The 15,786-nt window shown below is 37.2% G+C and overlaps 1 protein-coding gene across 1 annotated transcript; it reads left to right on the forward strand.

Moving 5' to 3' along the window:
• The first annotated feature begins 12,898 nt into the window (after nucleotides 1–12,898).
• LOC145575561 (uncharacterized) lies at nucleotides 12,899–14,454 on the forward strand. Its single transcript, XM_081633415.1, has 2 exons — nucleotides 12,899–13,722; nucleotides 13,788–14,454. The coding sequence occupies exons 1-2, from the start codon at nucleotides 12,899–12,901 to the stop codon at nucleotides 14,452–14,454; spliced, it is 1,491 nt and encodes a 496-aa protein (XP_081489541.1).
• The last annotated feature ends 1,332 nt before the right edge of the window (nucleotides 14,455–15,786 follow it).

Here is a 15,786-nt window from a genome sequence, read left to right on the forward strand (position 1 = left end):
ATACTAACATGATTAATAACAAATCCTAACATGTCACTAAACAATAAAGATCAAAGCTTTAATCCTAATATGATACTAACATGATAGAGGAAAATGAAAGGCAACCTAAGCATGATACTAGAAAGCGATAAAAGTATCCTAACATGATACTAGGAATTAAAATAATATAAGCATGTTTTCTATAGATATAGAGCAATTAAAACTACTTACTTTGTTGCCTCGTTTCTCTTTCTATCAAAACAATACACACTTTAGTAACTTCAAGAAAAATATTAAATCAAACAATTAATTTTAATTATTGAAATAGAGATTTGGGACCAAACCCTCAGAAATTATTAACCTTTCACGTCTAGGGCGAAAGCAAATTCAAGCTTGGTTAGGGGCGTCTAAGTCTCGTGAATGTGGTATTGTATTTTGAAATAGGCAAGGCTAAGAAAGAGGGAGAAAGAACAAGCTTGTAGCTTTGAGAGAGAAAGAGAATAGAATTAGATGATTGATGATTATTGAAAACGGGGAAATAACGCCCGTATTTATAGAGAAAACATCCGGAACGCTTTCGAAAAGAGTCAAAATTTGAATTAAAGTAAAACAGACCCTATCGCGACGCGATGCAATAGGGCTATCGTGACGCGACAGACCCTATCGCGGCGCGATAGGCTCTCTGCAGCGCGATGTCTTGATTAGGATAAAAATCCTGTACGGAGTCTTTTTCCCAATATAATTAGGTAATTAGACTCTGCAATTATCTTAATTAAAATCAGTTTTATCTTTCAAAACACTTGTTTTATTCCAAATTAAGTTCTTTATCTTCTCTAAAAAATATAAAAATATAATTATTAATCCTAACCCTATTAGAATTTAAAATAACCTTCTAGATTATTCTAGAAAATTAAAGCAATTCCTAATAACTTTAGGAATAATAATTAGTGGGCCCTCCAACTTACATTGGACCACATAAAATCATTTTGGGCCCAATTTAGCATTTTGGCCATAACTTCCTCATTATTCATTGGAATTGGGCTTATAATATATCGTTAGAAAGCTCTGTGTAAGCCCCATCCAACTACACTATTATTGGACCCATATCAAGGATCAAACTAAATTGGAATGGACATTCTCCATAAATAAGGTACGAAAATAAATATTTTCGAAAACAAAAGAAGTATTTTTATTGAAAAACCGGTGCATCATAAGACTCTTTTGCATTTCACCTCGTTCGATAATCAATGACGTGAAAGATATTCATCACTGGGTTTGGTTTTTGGGGAGACACAATCAGGTGTCTACAGAAGCCCCCACTTTGACTGAGTTTGGAGAAACGTAAGTTTCGAAAACAAAAGTCAAAGTAGCAATAGGGACAGAGAATGATTCAAAACGTTCTGCGATCCCAAATAATTCTTGTAACGCCGATACCTGCAAACTAGCGTTAGTTAAACAGATAACAGAGTTAAGAAACGCGTATCTTGCACCGTCGAGCATAGGTCTCTGGGGTAACCGATTTGTTTGCTGCATTTGTGACGATCTCCACAAGCTAGGGGATATCGCCGAAGACCACTCCGCTTGTAGCTGCCTTCATTTCCACTGTGACAGTCTTCTGCAAGCTAGGGAACACCATCGAAGATTGCTCCGCTTGTAGCGATCTTCTGCTATTTTGTGACCATCTTCCATAAGCTAGGGAATAAAGTCGAAGATAACTCCGCTTGTAGCCATCTTCCTGTTTTCTTGACAATTCTCCACAAGCTAGGGAACATTGTCGAAGGTGACTCTGCTTGTAGTCATCCTCAGTTTTTGTGACAACCTTCCACATCTTAGGGATGTCGTCGAAGACCATTCTGCTTGTAAAGGTCCTCAGTTGTTTATGACAACCCTCCACATCTTAGGGAATGTCGTCGAAGATCATTCCGCTTGTAACGATCCTCAGTTTGCCTATGCTTTGCTTGAATGTCTGCTGTGTCGTTGCTTTGCTGTGATTTTGCTATGAACCAATATCTTGGTGCTTGTGATGAGCCAATATTAGGCGCTTAAGCTGAGTGAGACGATCATCATCAGGTCGATCACTTACTGCGATTGTAATCGAGCTGACTACTAATCATGTCAATTTGCTTATAGGGGCTAACTGGCATACCAATGATGAATAACATTTATATAGAATTTATAGGCATGATTATGCTAAGTTTATAGTAGCTTTTTAGGTCTTTTTGTTGCCTTTTAGGTCACAAATGCATAAGTTGTTTGTTTTGTGATCTATTACGCTCCGTTTGTGTTTTTCTTAATGTTTCAGGTGATTTCATAGTCATTTGGACGCTTTCGGAGTAGTTTTGGAAGAATCGGACATTGAAAGGATGAAAAGTCGATGAATCGAAGATTGCTCAATAAAGAATATATGTGTTTGTGGAAGCTTAAGTTGAGATTTATATGCATGGGGAATGGATATAGCATTCACTAGAGTCGCTATGCACCTTTCGGAGATGATTTTGAGTTAGAAACGAAGAAAAACGATGGTTTACAAAGTGTCAAAACAGACCTTTTCTCACTCTTTTGATCATAACTTAAGTTCTACAAATTGGATTGAAGCGATTCAAATTGCATTTGAAACTAGACTTGACGAGCGTTCCATTGATAGGTTGCAAGCCCCTATAAGCTTCCTAGATCTCGAGATACATGCCTTTGAAGTTGACCCTGTGAAGCTGCCAATCCATCGGCCAGCCATCGGGCGATGGCCATGCTGTGCAAGCAAGCGTGAGCTGCTGCTTGGGGCGCTGGTTTTCCATCGCCCGATGGTCGAGTGTCGTTCCGACCATCAGCCACCCATCGCCCAATGGGTGGGGTGTGCGCGCAAGCCACGAGGAATCCTACATCGATTATAAATCTTTCAATCGACCAATCGTTATATGACTTATGTAATGTTTTTTTGATTTTATTTTATTTATTTATCTTTAGATTAGTTTTAGGATAATATAAATACTTCAAGGGATTATTATTTTCCCTTAGGCCTTTTATATCTTTTATTATTTTACGTTCTTTTTAGTTTTCTCTCTAACCCTAGTTTCTCATGGACAATTCCATGGATTCCTACATGCTTTTGTTCTTGAGTTTGTTACTTTAATTTATAGAGGTAATTTTATTTCTTTACTTTAATTATGTTTTCTTTATTAGATTTAGTTTTTATTATTTATTTCATGTTAGAGTAGTTTATTTCTAGGGTTTGGGAATCCATGTTTATATTATGAATCTTGTTTGATGTTTTTAATATTTTGATTATTGATTTCTCTAATTGATAGTGTTTTATTGTTAATCTTGCAACCTGATCAATTTTTTGATTTAATTATTGTTAATAAGAGTTTGAATCGAAAGATCTTACTTTTAGTGGCTTACCTCCAATTAACAATTCTTATTATGTTAGCGACCGAACTACATATGTTGAATTGAGAGCGTTAAGACCCGACCGTAGGCTTAGCAAGTGTTTTAGATAATTGATTGAATTGTTATTGATTTTTGATTGATTTAGAACTATAAACATGGTGAACCATAACCCTAAGTCTTTTTATTAATTGTTTTAATTCTATTTTAATTTAGACTACTTTTCTATCCCAATTTCGTGACATAGTTTAGTTTGTCCATACCTTGAAAGCTAGATTAAATAGCCATCTCTCTGCAGATTCGACCCTACTTACCCTACTACATTGTTAGTTGGTTTTGTTAGGAATTTATTTTTGACAGGTTTACGACAACGTATCAACCAAGGAACCCAATTTGCTGTATAAGGTCCATATAAACGTATCAACCATTCATATGAGTTCCACATGCTCCTTCGTGGATTATCCGCATTGCCCTTTGAGCTTCCTTTTTACCTACACATAGGAGAGCCCTTCCTTTAGGTACCCTTTTATGTAGCTCGTCATTTATAAGTACATATTGGGAAGCCAAAAGTCTTAGAGCTGATAAGTGACTTTTATGTCACTTTTAGTGTATTTTTATGCTTATTTTTCAGTTTAGTTTCTAAATTATTTCCCTAGTTTTACGCTTTATTTCTCTCTTTTTCTTATTTTCCTTATTTGATCTTTATTTTGTGTATTTTATTAGTTTTTAATAGTTTTTAGTTTATTTCGTAATTTATTTTATAATTCTTAATTTATAATGTTCTTAGTCTAGGTTCTTGTTAATATTTTTCTTCTTGTTCTCCTCCTTATATTTTCATGTTTGTTTTCTTTGTTTTATTTAATTTCATTTGATTTTATTATTTCTTTTAGTTTTAATATTTTATTTTACTTTAATTTTATCCTTATTTTACTCTTAGGGGTAGGTTTTAGTTCCCTTTTGTGGTTATTTTTATCTTATTTATCCCTTTTATTCTCTTATTTTCTATTTAACAAACTTTCTTTTTATTTTGGTATTTTGGAGGGTCTTAGTTTAATTTCTTTATTTAATTAGTTTTAAATTATTTTTGTATTTTATTTTCTTTGGTTTTGTTTTATTTTATTCTTTATTTTCCTTGAAAGTATTCTAATTTACTTTTATTTATTTTATTTAGTTTTGAGTCTTTTTCATAGTTTTATTTGTTTGTGTTTTATTCAATTTTGCTAGTTTTAGTTCTATTTATATATTATTTTCTATTTTATTTTATTTATTTCTATTTTATTTTTTTTATATTATTTGTCTCGGTTTAACCCTCGGTTTTGTTTGGTGTTTGTGTGTAGGTTCGAGTTCGAGGTCTAAGCCAAATTTCCAAGACAACTCAACCCCCGTAACACCAATACACCATGGCCAGCATCACTCTTCACCTCACAACACCACCATTTCACACCCCCTGCTTCACTATTCACCAATTAACCCAACAATACACCTAGCCGCCGCAATTAACCACCTACAATCACCACTGTCAGCCACCATTTCGACCTACAACAGCCCACGAATACAGCAGCAAAACAACTCGCATAACCACCAAAAGCAGCCTCCCATGCTCTAATTCGAACAGCCTGCAACCACCGATTTACAGCAGCAGCCCGCAACCTGCAGCTCCAATTCAGTCCCTATTTCGATGACCCATTAGAGCGGGCGTTCGTTCATACGAAGCGGACACTCCTCATTCATTCATTTCCGCCAATTCGAAGCAGAGTCCTTGAGCGGCCGCTCCGATGAGTATGAGCGGCCGCTCCGATTTCACGCTTTTTGTCTGTACGGATTAGTGAATTAGGATGGCTTCGTGTCGATTATCCAAGGGCCATGATTTTATTGAGGATTGGAGGTGAGCTTTGAGTCGTTTGATGGTGTTGATTGAAGTTGATGAACGACTATGATGATGATGGTGAACTCCGAAATCAGACGAAAAAGAGAAGAAGGTGGGGGTCGGATTTTGGGTGGTGATTATTCGTGGGTTTTGGTTTCCTTTCTTTTCCCCTTTTAATTTGTTTTTCCTTTTTATTATTTTTAGTTTTGTTACTTAATAAGTTTGATTAGTTTTATTTCTGTTTTATTTTATTTTATTTTATTTTAGCTTGTATATATATACCCCTTTTAGGGTTATTTCTCTCTCAACTTTTAACCAACTATTATTCTAATTAGATTAGATTAAATTAGTTTAGTCTCTCTCTTAGGGTTAGATTGTGATTTCCTCCATTGTAGAACTTGGATCTTCTTCCAGCTTTGTCAATTCAAGTCTTCATTTAGTAACCTCTTTTTCCCTATCTCTTTACTTTAGTTTATTGCTTTCATTTATTTTGCTTATTATTTTGTTGATTCATTACTTGCTTATTTGTTCTTGCTTGTTTGATTTTCATGTTTAACCTTGTTAATTATGCTTTCTTACATTGTTTAGTTTCTCTTCCCTAGGCTAAGTTTTTAGCTAGGGGAAGGGGGTGAATAACATAGATTATTATTGATGATTAATGATGATTTGATTGAACTCAGGCCATAAATTGATGAAAGATATGATTTTTGATAGTTTGAGATTATTAGTAGCACATTATTTGATGTTCCCTAATTTAAATGCATGAGAATGATTTGAATTAGATTAAGATCACCTTTACTTTAATGATTGCATGAAAATGAATTATTTAAGTAGAGTTTATGTATTGTGCACTCTTAATCTCTCGATTTTCTTAGAGTCTAATTGGATGCGCAAAAGTGATCTCAATTAAGCCAAGACCTCATTCATTGATTTTCTTAGACAATTGCATGAGAGTGAGTTGTTTAGGTAGAATTTAGTATTCTATGGCATGTTCTTCATGATAATCATCGTTGTCCGCCTTTGTTTAATCGTGTTTGACACCCCGGTACCCCCTAGCGTCGTTTCCCTTTGGTTTAATCCTTCTTTATCTTTCTTTCTTTATTGTTTTAGAGTATTTATTCAAAGAAAACCAACAAGAATTTACTCTCCTTTGACTCTTGTATTAGAGAATTTGGTGTTTAAACTTGTGTGCTTCCTTTTGGGTTCGACCCTTTACTTTCCACTAGCTAGTTTAGTGAAGGTCTAGGTTTATAAATATTTAATTTGATTAGGGTAGTAGACTCAACGAACTACTTTACCTCGATCAAGAGCTAGTTTTGCTCTTTTGTCAGCGTGAAGTGGGTATTCTCCTTTGGTGACATAGTTGAGGATGTTAGTGTACCAAGGCTCTTCCTCCTCTTCTTCTTCTTGAATTGCTTCATCATCTTCTATGGCTTGGATGTAAGCCGGTTTATGCCTTTTTTCTATTAATAGAGGCATTTGCTCAATTTCCTTGGGAATTCTAACCATCAAGGCTAGTCTCGCCAAGGCATCAGCAAATTGATTTTCTTCTCTCAATAGATATGTGTATTCTACCTTTTCGAGTTGATCGATAAGAGTTTCCAGATATGTTTGATAAGGAGCTATGCTTTCACTCCTTACTTTCCATCTTTTGGAAATCTTGTTGATGATCAAGGCAGAATCCCCGAATATTGGAAGTTTCTTTACTCCCAATGCCAAAGCTGTTTCGAGGCCTACCACGCATGCTTCATATTCAGCAGTGTTGTTGATAACGTCGAAATCTAGCTTTATTGAGATCGGGACGTGTTCTTCTTTAGGTGATACTAATAGTACTCCTACACCATATCCTTTTTGGTTGGAGGCTCCGTCGAAGTATAATGTCCAAGTATCAACTTCTGTGACCATCAAATCTTCGTCTAGAAAATCGTTCTCATGTATTGGTGTTGAATCTTCTATTTGAATGTCCTCTAAGATGTCTGAGACCAATGATCCTTTAATGGCCTTTTAAGGCATAAATCTTACATCGAATTGGGCTAAGTTGACTATCCATCTAGATATTCGCCTATTAAGTGTAGATTTCTCGAATAGATACTTAAGTGAGTCCATTCGAGATACTACGTAGACCATATGGACGAGCATGTAGTGTCTTAGCTTGGTTGTGGCCCACACTAATACGAGGCACAATTTCTCAAGTGGTGTGTAGCGTACTTCATACTCGAGCATCTTCTTACTTAAGTAATATATGGCGTTTTCTTTTCCTTCTACTTCTTGTGCAAGCATGGCTCCCATTGTTTCTTTAGTGACTGTTAAGTACAATCGAAGAGGAGTTCCTGGAAGCGTTGATGCTAATACAGGAGGATTAGCGAGATATGCTTTGATCATATCAAAGGCATTTTGAAACTCACCGTCCCATGTTACTGGTACATTCTTCTTGAGCTTCTTAAATATTGGTTCAGATATTGTGGTTAGTTTAGATATGAACCTACTTATATATTGCAACCGGCCAATAAATCCTCGAATCTGTTTCTCGGTCTTGGGCGGTGGCATTGACATGATTTCTTTGATCTTGGTTGGAACTATCTCTATTCCTCTATAGCTAATGACATAGCCTAAGAGTTTTCCTGAGGTGACTTCAAAAGCACACTTGGCTGGATTTAACCTCATGTTGTATTTCCTTAGTCTTTTGAAGAATTTTCTTAAGGCTATTTGATGTCCTGGACGGTCCTTTGATTTTACAATCATATCGTCCACATACACTTCAACCTCTTTGTGCATCATGTCGTGGAGCAAGGTAGTCGCTGCTCTTTGGTAAGTGGCACCCGCGTTTTTTCAACTCGAATGGCATCACCGTGTAACAATAAGTTCCCCAAGGTGTTATAAATGTAGTCTTTTCCATGTCTTCTTTATCCATGGGAATCTGGTTGTTCCCTACGTACCTATCCATGAATGAGAGGAGTGCGTGATTTGCTATATTATCTACTGGAATGTCGATGTGTGGTAAAGGGAAGTTGTCCTTTGGACTTGCCTTGTTTAAATCTTTGTTGTCGACACACATTCGTACACTTCCATCTTTCTTAGGAACTGGTAGCACATTTACAACCCATTCGGGGTATTTGGATACCCTAATAAAACCTGCAGTTATTTGTTTTTGAACTTCTTCTTTTATTTAAGAGCTACATCGGGTTTCATTCGACGTAACTTTTGTATTACAGGTTTCATTCCTAGAATTAGTGGTATTTGTGTGTTAAGCTATTTCTCTATTTATTCTTGGCATATCTTCGTATGACCAAGCAAACACATCAATGAATTCTTTTAGTAGATTAATTAAATCGGTTCTTTCTTCTTTATTAAGAGTTAAACCAATTTTAACCTCTTTTTTAATAGTGGGATCTTTTGAGATATCAACCATTTCTGTGTCTTCAATTACTGGTGTTTTATTTTCAAGCATTTCCACTGCTTTAATTATTTCTTTGTCACTTTCATTGTTAGTTAAGCAATGCTCGTCATCTTGAGTAAGAGAATGACACGAGGAGTAAGCAAATGAAGACCTGTTATTGAACTCGGAAACCATTACATCAAATAAGGAAATGTCCGTTGGGACTTGACTATTAACTATCCTAAGAGTAGATTTTGAACTAGAAGGAGATGCAATTATAGGAGGTTTAGAAGACTTGACTACAAAAGACTTGAATTCAGACTCAGATCCAGACGACTCAGACTCATCGAACATTGGTCCTTGTCCTGTTGTTATGGAGATCTTTCTTCCACTTGGTGTATTCATCTTCACAGTCTTTCGCCATCCTCGAACTAATCCTTCTGTCAGGGTAATGAGCTTTGTAGGTTCAAAGTTTTCACTTTGTAAGACCGTTTAGATAAGAGTAGAATCATCGTCAATGCGCTTTGGCTCATTCTTCTCGTATCCAAAGAGTAGTCCCATGACGTTAAAGTCAAAGCATGGGGGTGCTTTCTCCTTGTGACTGGGAGTTGGGATTTCATCTAGAAAGTTACAATCCAAAAAGATTTCGAGTCCTGGTTGTCTTACCCCATCTTTGACAAAGGGTTTAGGAAATTCATAGCACGGATAATCTTCACCCTCTTTTATGAATTGTCCGTTTAAAGTGAGAGGGTAATGATCCATTGGAATTGCTTTCTTTTGGGTACGAGCATTTCTCCGCACATTGATCTTTTCTCGGGCTTGCTTATAGTCCTTTGGAGTTGGTTCAAAACCAAGTCTAAAAGTATCTAATTTAGGAAGGCCAAGCAATCCCATTTGTTTTGCTACTCCCTTTTTTTTTTCTATAGTCATTCCAGGAAAGTGCCCTTGCTTTCTGAGAATGCCATTGACTGTCATGTTCGAATGGAGGTCGTTGCGAAGAGGGGTCTTCTCATCTTCCTTGATGAAAGGGACCTCTTTAGCATTGATGCCCCATAAGTCTTCATCGTTCTCATCATGCTCCACATTTATGAGAGGCTTATCAACTGCCTTGATCCTCATAGGAGAAGCGTCAATTGTGACAGGAAGTCCTCCAACTATTACTTTAACTTGTTGATGAAGGGATGAAGGGACGGCCTTAAGGTCGTGAAGCCAAGGGCGTCCCAATAATAGGTTGAAGGAGGCTTTAATGTCTACCACTTGAAAAGTAGTAGCATGCTCAATAATCCCCGTCGTGACATTCATAGTAATAGTTCCAAGAGCTTGGCGACGAGTGTTGTCATATGCTCTTATGCCTTGTGTAGATGGAGATAAGTCTTCATCCCTTATTCCTTGCATCCTCGCAGTTCTAAGTGGGCAAACATTAATTGTTGATCCATTATCTACAAGGGTCCCTGGAACGTTCATTCGTTTGCACACTACTATGAGGTTCAAGGCTTTATTATGTTTATCACCTTCAGAAGGTAAATCCTTGTCAGAAAAGGTGATTAGATTGATGGGGCTAGGAAGATCATTTGTAAAGAAGTTAGCCAACCCCTTAAGAGTGGTTTCTGAGTCTATTCCTATTTTAGCTAAAGCATCCATTACTGCGAGCCTATGTTCGTGGGATGTAGCTAATAGTTTCCATACGTTCATCTCGACCTTAGTCTTTTTTAGTTGTTTGACAACATCATTGTCTTCTATGATTGGTATGGGAACATGTTGAGTGGTAGGAATAGGTTGCGTTGTGATGCGAGGTTGCATTCTCCCTGATCTTGTGAGGATGTCGATAGGGGAATCCTCTTCATCCCAAATATCATCAACAGGATATATTGAGGAGAGTGGAGTTTCTACTATATCTTTGAGGTAGAGCTCCTCATCATCACTATCCCACACTCCATTGATGCTCACATTTTTTTCTGGTTGAATTTGAACCAATTTCTTATTGTCAATTAATCCTTGGACTAGGTCCTTGAATTTAAAACAAGGCTGTATGGTATGTCCTCCTGATTGATGATATGGACAGTAGAACCTATCTGTCCTTTTCAATGATTCAAATGGTCTTGGCTCGAGAGGTTTGATCTTCCTATTCTCGAAGAGCATTTGAAACATGTTCGCATAAGAAGTCCCAATAGGTGTATATACCTTGTGACTCCTTTTGGGTGTTTCAACTACTTTGAGAGTAAATGGTTTTCTCTCAGTAGTCTTTGTAGGCATCATTTTTTCAGTTGCACGCTTACTTTTGTACCAATTTGTATGGTCAAGGGCCTCGCGACATATGTCTATTACTTCCCTCATGATGTTTATGAGAAGCCATACCTCCACTTTAGTGGCTGGTTGTTCTCCTACTGGAAAATTGCTCATGGCATGAAAAAGGTTTCTTCCTCTTCTTCGATAACATGAGTTTCTTCAATCACTACAAGAAAAAAATTTATTTGCTGCTATTAATTTGCTGCGTTTTTGGCATATTGCTGCAAATTAAATTGAGTTTTGCCTATACACAATATTCATTAGCAGCGGTTTTAGAATATAACCCCTTCTTTTAAATCAAAAATATTGATTAGCAGGGGTGTTTCCATTTAACCACTACAAATCAATTAAATTTCCCACACCCTAAAACTATTTCCCATGCTATACCCGCCTAATTTTTGTCGCCCTCCCTCCTTCAACCTTCAAAACTCTCTCTCCTAAATATTTTAGCTCTGAGAATTACCACTGATTATCGCCCCTTAAGGATCTTCGCCCCTCACCGGTGACCGTCCCTCACCAGCCACTACAATTCTCACCGGCCACCGCTTCTCTCAGGCTACTCTCAGTGCTCACCGCTTCTCTCAAGCTACTTTCACGCAATTGATGCAATTATCCTCTCAGGTCACTCTCAGGTGAACCCTCAACCCACCGCTTACTCTCAGGTGGACCACTTACTGTCAGGCGAACGTCAACCCACTGAATCCTCAAACGGTGTTCCCTAGGTCGAATCTCCAACGACATCTTTTGAAAGGTAATGTTTAATTCTATTTCCCTAATTGACGACGAATTTTGATTTGGGTAATTTAGTGTTTCATTTTTTGCAGAATTAAACTGATTATGTGTTGTTTCATTTTGGGTAATTTGGTGTCCACTTTGAATCTCAAGTACCCACTTCCTTCAGCTTCGAAATTAAAGTATCAAACCATCAAATCCCCTGAAATTGCTAATAATTCTTCCTCTGCTGATTTGAAGAGGTAATCTTTACACTTTATATTTATATATTTGGGTAATTTTACATGGATTCATTAAAATTTAAGCTCAAAGTTGATGCAATTCTCCTCTCAGGACACTCTCAAGTGAACCCTCAACCCACCGCTTACTCTCAGGTGGACCACTTATTGTCTGGCGAATGTCAACCCACCGAATCCTCAAACGGTGTTCCTTAGGTCGAATCTCCAACTACATCTTTTGAAAGGTAATGTTTAATTCTATTTCCCTAATTGACAACGAATTTTGATTTGGGTAATTTGGTGATTCATTTTCGAGAATTAAACTGATTATGTGTTATTTCATTTTGGGTAATTTGGTGTCCACTTTGAATCTCAGGTACCCGCTTCCTTCAGCTTCAAAATTGAAGTATCAAACCATCAAATCCCCTGAAATTGCTAATAATTCTTCCTCTGCTGATTTGAAGAGGTAATCTTTACACTTTATATTTATATATTTGGGTAATTTTACACGGATTCATTAAAATTTAAGCTCAAAGTTTATTTATTTACTCTCTTGAAACAATAAAAGTAGATAAGGAATTTTCTCCTAACTATAAGTCAATGATTGATACGATGTGATTAATTATCTAGTTGCTGGCAATTGTCTTCTATGAACTGATTTGCTGTTTGTGGAGTGATCTTAGCTATACCATTTCTTGTATCATTAGCAATTCTAAGTGTTGATATGTGTTGAAAATAGTTGATATAGAAATTAGTAGAAGGACTGAATGCATGACGATACTACATGTTGTATTTAATGAGAATTCTAGAGGCTCTATTTTCAACAAGCCTCTTTTCTTTTATCTCCTGCCAAAATCCTATTGTTGTATATTCTGCCAAAACTTGCATAGGCTTAGTTGCCCATTCATGACTTACATGTGCTTGTGTTTGAAAATTGATGGATTAGTTCTGATGTTGTAACGTATTGGTTTTACAATTTTATTATGTCTGTAGTGGTTGTTCTTTGGATATGGATCGAAGTTGGGGTGGATGTATGGTCCACGAAATTCGATAGAGTTTATGAATGGGGTGGATGAATTTTGCAAATGTTCTTTGGATCATCAATCTAGCATGGAGGATGATGAATTTTATTATCCGTGCGTCGATTGCCAAAATGTTGAAAGGGTTCCTAGTATCACAATACTAAGGGACCATATTATTCGACGTGGATTTAGGCAACAATATCATGATTGGTTATGGCACGGTGAGAGTGGAGTATTCAGGGGAAAATCTAGCTTAGACTCTGAACGACATGTGCAATCTAATGTCGAACTTGAACCTGAACATCCACTTTTTTATGATGATGAGATGCTTAGGGTGGGTGCTAATGGATCTGAAGTAGATGAGGATACTGACTCCGACGAGGTTTATGTTGATGAGGAGTATGACATTAGAGAGGATAATATAGAAGAAATGTTACAGGGGGCGGGGCATGAATTTGATGAGCGACCTCATTTATTTGAGATGTTATCAGAAGCGGCTGAGAAACAATTATATCCTAGCTGTACCGCAGATATCAAGTTATCTGTCGTTTTGACCTTGTTCAACTTGAAATCAAAGCATGGGTGGTCTGACATAAGTTTTACATCCTTGTTGGAAGCATTACAAGACATGCTTTCGAAGGGCCATGAATTGCCTAAGTCGACTTATTATGCTAAGAAGTTGATGTGTCCGTATGGTTTGGATTATGAGAAAATAGATGCTTGCCCAAATGATTGTGTGTTGTATCGAAATGAATTCGCACATTTAGATGAGTGTCCTCGATGCAACAAGTCTCGTTACAAGTTGGCGGACGGAGTGCAACCTGGGGAGGGTAATAAAGGCCCTTCGGCTAAAGTGCTATGGTATTTGCCTATAATGCCAAGGTTTAGGCGATTGTTCTCAATAAAGAATGATGCAAAAATTTAAGGTGGCATGCTGATCGTAGGAAGAAAGACGGACTTCTAAGGCACCCGGCAGATTCTCCACAATGGGATCTTATTGACAATCAATTTCCAGAATTTGGCAAAGAAGATAGGAATCTTAGGCTTGCTCTTTGTACGGATGGAATGAATCCATTTGGTAGTCTAAGCACCCAACATAGCACATGGCCAGTTCTCTTGGTTATTTATAACCTTCCACCTTGGTTATGTATGAAGCGGAAATATATGATGATGTCTTTGTTGGTATCAAGACCTAAGCAACCCGGAAATGATATTGATGTCTACCTTGCTCCACTAATCGATGATTTGAAAAAAATGTGGGATGAAGGGATATCAGTTTTTAATGCTCATTCTAATGAGTATTTTACATTACGGGCTATGTTATTTTGTATAATCAATGACTTTCCGGCTTATGGTAATTTGTCAGGGTATAAGATCAAGGGAAAGAAGGCATGTCCAATATGTGAAGATGAGACAGAATCAACCTATTTGCCGAATTCTGGAAAGTATGTGTATAGAGCAACTCGAAAGTTCCTTGATAGGATGCATTCTTACCGACAGAAAAAAGCTGCATTCAATGGTAAGGTGGAAGAGGGGAGAGCTCGTAGGCCATTATTAGGAACAGAAGTTTATGATCGAGTTAGAGGCAATTGAAACGGTGTTTGGAAAACCAAATAAAGCCACCGATCCAGAGGTCATTTTGGAAAAAAAGAATCAGTGTTTTGGAAGCTTGAATATTGGCAACATTTACCTGTTAGACATTGTTTGGATGTCATGCACATAGAAAAGAATGTGTGTGATTCCATTCTCGGGACACTGTTTAATATTCCACACAAGACAAAAGACGGGGTGAAGGTTCGCAGAGATAAGATGCAATGAAGATTCGACTAGATTTATTGCCTGTGATTAAAGAGAATGCAAAGAAAGGAAAAGGAACCTCATCGTACTTGCCTCCTGCTTGCTATACATTGTCTCGAGAGGAAAAAAAGAAATTTTTAAGTGCCTTTATGACATTAAGGTCCCTAGTGGATATTCATCCAACATTAAAAGACTTGTCTCCAAGACCGAATTGAAATTAATCGGTATGAAATCCCATGATTATCATGTCATGATGCAAGTGTTCTTGCCTATTGCTATTCGTGGGATATTACCAAAGCATGTTAGAGATGCCATCACAAGACTTTGTTCATTTTTCAATACTATATGTAATAAGGTGATTGATCCGAAGAAGTTAGATAGTTTACAATCAGAAGTCATCATAACATTATGTCAATTTGAGATGTATTTCCCACCTTCCTTCTTTGACAAAATGGTTCATTTGGTCATTCATCTTGTTCGAGAGATTAAGCTTTGTGGTCCAGTTTTTATGAGATGGGCTTACCCATTTGAAAGGCATATGGGATCCATGCAGCATAAGGTGAGGAATCCAGCTAGACCAGAAGCTTGTATTGTTCAAGGGACAGTGGCAGAGGAGATTGGTAACTTCATTACCGAGTTTGTGTCCAAAGCTCAACCTATTGGACTCCCAAAATCTCGACATGAAGGGAGGCTAGAAGGTAAGGGAACAATTCGTGGTAAAGATATATTTGCCTCTCCACAAAAGCATATGGAAGCACACCTCTTTGTGTTACACCATGTTACGGAGGTTCATTCGTATCTAGAGAAGCATATGAGGGAGTTGAGGTCTGCAAATCCTACCAAAGGTGAAAGGGTCCTAATGTTAGAACATAATCGCCTTTTTATTGATTGGTTCCGTGATGAAGTGATGCATGAGTTGTCCCAAGCAGGAAACGATGTCTCTAACACGATCAAATGGTTAGCATACGGTCCTCAAGAAACTATACGCTCTTATGAAGGGTATGACATCAATGGATACAGTTTCTACACTGAACGTCAAGATAAAAGATCAAGGATTGTGCAAAATAGTGGTGTTACGGTTGTTGCTTCCTCTAGAGAATATGCAAGTGCCAAGGACAAGTCCCCAAT

Source organism: Chenopodium album, chromosome 13 (assembly GCF_948465745.1).
Source record: "Chenopodium album chromosome 13, dcCheAlbu1.1, whole genome shotgun sequence".
Taxonomy (NCBI): Eukaryota; Viridiplantae; Streptophyta; class Magnoliopsida; order Caryophyllales; family Amaranthaceae; genus Chenopodium; species Chenopodium album.